Source organism: Camellia sinensis, chromosome 5, assembly GCF_055761805.1.
Source record: "Camellia sinensis isolate YWXY chromosome 5, ASM5576180v1, whole genome shotgun sequence".
Taxonomy (NCBI): domain Eukaryota; kingdom Viridiplantae; phylum Streptophyta; class Magnoliopsida; order Ericales; family Theaceae; genus Camellia; species Camellia sinensis.
This window is the reverse complement of record NC_138965.1, coordinates 119150893-119157116: the sequence shown is the minus strand read 5'-3', so window position 1 is coordinate 119157116 and position 6224 is coordinate 119150893. Positions and strand designations below refer to the sequence as shown.

General features: G+C 30.5%; 2 protein-coding genes across 2 annotated transcripts; both read right to left on the bottom strand.

The window, feature by feature from the left end:
• Positions 1-615: 615 nt before the first annotated feature.
• Positions 616-1497, bottom strand: LOC114317305 (uncharacterized). Its single transcript, XM_082872033.1, has 2 exons — positions 1101-1497; positions 616-980 (listed from the first exon to the last, which is right to left on the bottom strand). Exons 1-2 carry the CDS (start codon positions 1495-1497, stop codon positions 616-618), a joined length of 762 nt encoding a protein of 253 aa, XP_082728159.1.
• Positions 1498-1614: 117 nt separating this feature from the next.
• LOC145791644 (uncharacterized) lies at positions 1615-3061 on the bottom strand. Its single transcript, XM_082872032.1, has 4 exons — positions 2625-3061; positions 2382-2538; positions 1875-2259; positions 1615-1658 (listed from the first exon to the last, which is right to left on the bottom strand). Exons 1-4 carry the CDS (start codon positions 3059-3061, stop codon positions 1615-1617), a joined length of 1023 nt encoding a protein of 340 aa, XP_082728158.1.
• Positions 3062-6224: the final 3163 nt, after the last annotated feature.

Sequence of the window (6224 nt, the reverse complement as noted above, 5' to 3'; positions counted from 1 at the left end):
TCACAATATTATCACAATCACTTATTTTCAAACTTAGAAACTTTAAAACTGAGAATATTTTCAGTTTTATACAGATCACTCAATTTTCAAACAACAATATTATCACAACAATTTATTTGTTGCCTCACAATATTATGATAATTTGAAAAACTAAAATTCAAAACAAAGAATATTTTCACTTTCAGTCCACTATTACTTTAATCAAAACATAGAGCATTGACCACATCTATTTGGAATATTAATTCACATTCATTCAATTGATCACATTTATAACTAGTTCCAATTCATAATAAGAGCCTCACACTATTATCACAAAATCAGCTACTTTTAACTAAAAACTTAAACTGAGAATATGTTCACTTTTTATACAGTATTCACATAATCTTCAAAACAAACATTCAACAGTCAAGTTTATTTTCGAAAGCTAACCAAACAATATTATCACAAATAATTTCAAAATTAAAATTTGAAACTAAGAATATTTTCACTTTCAATTCAATGTCACTTTATTCAAAACATAGAAGATTATTACTCAACGCTCAACAGTACAACTGTTACTTCAAGAAATTTATGAATACGAAATTTTTACAATCACAAAGCAGCTACAAAAAATCATTAAGCCTCCTTACATGATTTCTTATTGTGATTGCCAACCTTCCCACATCTACTACAAGTAATTTGCCTTACTTTCTCACCATTCGAACGAATCCTCTTTTTATTTGGCCTTCCTGGTTGCTTCTTAGACAAAGGAGGAAGAACGACTTCACTATCACCATCAACATTACAATCTGGTTTCCAAATTGAAGGAACGGGATATATGGGAAAAGAATAGGACTCTCGATAACTTTGAACATAGAAATATTGATCAACAAATAAACTCAAATCATGTCCACTCTTTTGTATAGCACCAACTGCATGTGCACATGGAAACCCTTTCAATTGCCACTCGCCACAAGAACATATTCGTCTACTAATAACAACTGAAACAGATGGATGTGAATGCACCTCATAGACATCATTTCCAGATGAACTAACAATCTATGGCCTCGAAGTATTAAAACCATCATGCAACTTGGACTCCATTTTAGGGCATATCAAACCATTCCATTTATTAACAAGTTCCCTCCTCTTAGCAATTTTCCTCGTCAACTCAATTCTTACACTATCAATCAACTTTGTGATAGGCAAGTGGCGTTCCTTTTGTATTCGCGAATTAAAAGATTCAGCTACATTTGACCACATCTCTCCAAAGTGTTGCCCTCGAAAATATGCATTACTCCAATGATCATATGGTATGTCATCTAAAAACTTTTCAACTCTTGACCCACCTTCAGTCTTTAACTCAACCAAACATTGATGAAATGTTTCTTCAGTTAGAGCATATGCACATTTCCCAAACAGAGTGCTCAGCTTTTCTTTCAATCCATGAAACATACCACACAAATGATGCCTCAAGTTCATCTTCAAATGATATAAACAATAAGCATGGAAAGCCATTGGGAAAACCTTTGGCAACACTTCAACTAATCCAAGGTTACGATCTGACACAAATGTAATATTTCGTTCTGGTAAAACAATTCTACTCAAATGCTCCAAAAACCAATGCCAATTATCTTAATTCTCTGAGCCAACAACTGCAAAACAAACAGGAAAGAACCCTGCATGTACAAAACAAAAAAAATGAAAATATTCTATTATTCTTAGAAAATGGTAACACCTTAACATTCAAAATATCAAACACTAAAATGAATAACTGAAAAAATAAAAAATGCATATACAACAACAATATTATATAAAATTTAAAACATTCAATCATATTTCTAAACTGAGAACTTTCTCAATTTCAAAACAGAGAAAACAAATTTCTTATGTGCCTTGATTTCCATCTTTTCCTGTAGCAGCAAGTAAATTTCCTTTAAATCTTCCCTTCAAAAATGTGCCATCAAGGAATAAGAGAGGTCGACAATAATCAAATCCACTAGTGGAACCATGAAAAGCAACAAATAATCTCTTAAACCGTTTAGTATCATCGTTACATTCAAATTCAATGTAACTCCTTGAATTGCAACTCTTTGCAACATCCACATACCATCTTAATTGGTCAAATGACATTAAGTAGTCTCCAAAAATCTCACCGTTTGCTTTCTCTACCCCCAACCAAGCATGACGATAACTAACTCTCAATCCATACCCCAACTTAAAATCCTGAACAACATGAACTGGACGTGTCAATGGATTATCACGAATATCTTCAACAATCTAATCAGCAACTAAATCAAAACTCATATGAGAATGATTCATTGTACGTACTTCAGCACCACATATGTAGGCATTGTTCAACTTCCTTATACAAAAGAACCCATTAGCATTCTCTACTCTACCATGAACATTCCACATACAACCTTTTGTCTCTCAGTAACACGAACTTTATCATTCTTAACAAATATGAACTCAAATCCATAATCAGTAGAAAACTTCGACAATGAATTACAAAATTCAACAACTCCACCTTCAAATTTCTGTCCTACATGTGTAATACTAATTGCCCAACCAGCAGACAACAGTACTTTTTCCTTATGTCAACAAAATGATGATAACATATCAACCTCTTCTTAACCTCTAACCTCGAATTCCTTTTGGAGGATATAGATGCTCTGTTTGAGAAGTTCACAGACTTATTGCTGTCATGAGACAATGCAATATCACAAACTTCAAGATCCAACATTGACTCTCTTTCTCCATAATCCAATCTTTTGTTGAGATAACCACAATCAATGGTTGAGTCTTTTACTCTCACAACAACATCAATACACTTTGAATCAAAATGCACAACTAATGCCAACAACAAATCTAACTCTTCATTGTTGTCCAACGTACAATTAGGATGTCTAGGCAATGTGTAAGATAGACAAATATTATCAGATTGGAAATTATCCCATTTCAAACATAGCTTCTCAACCAACTGATCATATGTAACATTTTGATCAATCTTAATTGCAAATGTGCAACCATTATACTTGCACAACAAAAAAATAGGCGCACTCATACAACCTTCACTCATCTTTCAATCTAAATAAGAAAAAAAGATCGCACCAATAAAAACCAGAACAAATACTTCATAACAATACTAAGAACTTTCTTAGTATTCACAAATACTTCATAACAATAAACACCAGAACAAAAAACTTCATAACAATACAAATACTTCACAAATCACGTTTTCAATTCATAAAATAAATAACCAAGCTGAGAAATCATCCAACAAATCACGTCTTCAATTGGTAAAAACAAAATTATTCAACATATTCTCATAAATAAATTCAATCAAAACTAAATAAAATTCTAAAAAAACATAATATACAAAATCGAAACAATACATACCTATAAACCAAATCGAAGATCAAATACCCAGCAAATCAATTCTTAATTTATAAATCGAAATCGTACATAACAAACTCTAATAGATTTCAACTCAAAAAGCGAACCAAACTAAGAAATCCTTCAAGATCTTTTCCTATTCGAATCAAAATCGAGAAATCAATTACGTATAATAGCGAGCCTAAGCAATAAATCCTTCAAGATCATTCACGATTCGAATCTTCAGCTACTTCCATAACTGATCTGTTAACTGATTTCTTTTTTCTTTCTAGTGAATGGAATTTTATATACAGTTGTTCATGTTAAAGGGCAAACACGTCTTTTTACCTACAAATGGGACTTATTGGTTCAAATTTTTTTTGATAGGACCTAAGCTACAACCAAACATGTTGATAGGACTTTTAGGTAATAATCTCTAAATTTAATAGGTCTCTTTGCTTCTATTAGTGATAATTTGATCTTTTCATTTACTATTTTGAAGTCAATCTATAATAATAATAATAATAATAATAATAATAGAATTTAGTTTTTTAAAACTAGAGAACTGAAATTGATTTGAAATTAAAAAAAATTATGAATAATTTCATTTAGTAAAAATTAATTTCGTAAAATTTAACTTATGAGAAAAAACTTTAATGTTTCCATGCATTTAATATTTCAATTAATTCAGGAAATTATGAAATGAGCCTAAGATGATGATACCATGATACCTATCCTAATTTTTTTTTTTTGAAAAGAAAAAAGGAGAATCCTATTTTTGCATTTTTTGTATTAATGATTTTTTATAATTATTTTTCTTTACAAATATTATAAATTTTGAGTGTATTTATATTAAATTTATCTAATATATATATATATATATATATATTAGATATATATATATTTATATCTAAAACTAAAAAATTGTGACTAAGATTTGAAAAAAAAAATACTTAAAAAAATATGAATAAAAATAAAAAGAAATTTTAAAAACTAAATCTAGTCTTTTGTAATCTTGTGTATTTTAGACGACAATTGCCAGCATAAATGTTTGTGACAGCAGTGAAAATAAGTGGACCATAACATCGAGTACTGCTCTTATTAGACAATAAGTTCACTTATTAGGACCTACACGTAAGTACCCCTTTTAATAATTCAATGAGATATGTTTCCATTTTTTTTATCACCTATGTAAATATTTATGATTGGTTTTTTATTTAAAAATAATTATTAACAAAATAATAAAAATAAATAATATATTATCATATACTTTGTAATATAAAAAATAAAAAAAGTGATATATAACAATCATCTGATCTAAAATGTAGGGCTGCTCGCGGGTCGGTTTTGGCCGGGTGCGGGTCAAAATCGACCCGACCCGCACTTATGCGGTTGAGGAAAAATAGACCCGCAACCGCCCGCGATGCGGTTCACGGTTTGTGCGGGCGGGTGCGGTTCGATTTGCGATTTAGTGTTTTTTTTTTTTTTTTTTTTTTTTTTTTTTTTTTTTTAACTTAAGCAAATTTGACATTTCTTGTTACTTTCTAAACATTTTTTTTTTTCAGAAGAGTTATAAATTAAATTAAAAGATATACAATTCATGATCATAATAAATAGTCCACATGTTAGATAAGATGATATGGAACCATGCTTGAGGATAGTAATTAATCTTCCTCCTTAGCTTGCAAAAACAAACCCTTAAAAGTTAAACTAGTAACACTAATTTAAATATGCAAAAACAAACCCTTAAAAGTCAAACTAGTAACACTAATTTTAATAGTGAATTAATCTTCACTGTTTAGTTTTTAATATGCAATAATGTGATAATAGAATGACAATTCAAAATATCATATTTAACTGTGTCTACTAGACTAATAGAATATAATGATTTTTTTTATATATATATAAATAAAAGTCAAACTAATAACACTAATTTAAATATCATTAGATCATGATAATGTATATAAGTGCCCATATAATAAATTTTACTTTCATCCAAAATGTAAAAATAAAAATAATAACTAGTTATCTCCATCCATCCAAAATGCAAAAAATAATAATAATAACTAGTTATTTTTTCTTTAAAAAAAAAAAAAAAAAAGATGCGGGTTGCGGGCGGGTCGGGTTCGACCCGAACCCGATCTTTTGCCAATTTCTTGACCCGCACCCGCCCGCCTACCTACATCGAAACTGCCCAAAGCACTGCAGGTAGGGTAGGGTCGGGCGGTTTGTGCGGGTGGGTGGGTTTGTTGCCCAGCCCTACTAAAATGTGATGTGTTGAATCCAAACTCAACATAAAACACTAGTAGGTATTATCTCATCTTTCATGTTAGAATCACATGTTTCAAAGTTCATAAGTAAGGTTTAATTTTATTTTTTGGTCCTTAAATTATGAGTCTTGTGTTTTAGGAAAAATTAGTTAAGGTCAAATCCATTTTTAATTTTGGGTAGTAGGAGAGGTCAAATACATTTTTTCTTATTAGTTAAGGTCACAGGCAAATTTCTATGTAACAAGCAAGAATTTCTATGAAGCTAAAATTTCTCTTTGAAGAACTGAAATTTCTCTGTGAAGCTGAATTTTTTTGTGTGAAAGTGTTGATGTGATGTCCCGGGTATATCACCTGCTTCATCCTTCTTTTAATTTCATTAAATTTCCTATTTCAGGTTTTAATTCGAGGCCTTGTCAACCGTGTGGGTTCGTCACACTCCATATTCTTGTGTATTGTGATCCTAGACTATTATTAGGTTTGATTTTTTTTTCTTGTTTTGAGTACGGAGGCAAACTGGGGTGGAGAAAAACCTAGTTAAATTTAGAATCATTTTCTGGTAAGCAATCCTGAGGAGTGGGGTCACCCATGTAGTGAGAG

Excerpts from the sequence above, each read along its gene's own strand:
- LOC145791644 (XM_082872032.1), bottom strand. The coding sequence starts at position 3,061 with ATGAGTGAAGGTTGTATGAGTGCGCCTATTTTTTTGTTGTGCAAGTAT. Across the intron at positions 2,539-2,624 it reads TCCTCCAAAAGGAATTCGAG|TATTACACATGTAGGACAGA; the intron begins GTTAGAGGTTAA and ends TTGGGCAATTAG. Across the intron at positions 1,659-1,874 it reads AGGAAAAGATGGAAATCAAG|GGTTCTTTCCTGTTTGTTTT; the intron begins GCACATAAGAAA and ends TTGTACATGCAG.
- LOC114317305 (XM_082872033.1), bottom strand. The coding sequence starts at position 1,497 with ATGGCTTTCCATGCTTATTGTTTATATCATTTGAAGATGAACTTGAGG. Across the intron at positions 981-1,100 it reads ACTTGTTAATAAATGGAATG|TTGTTATTAGTAGACGAATA; the intron begins GTTTGATATGCC and ends CATCTGTTTCAG.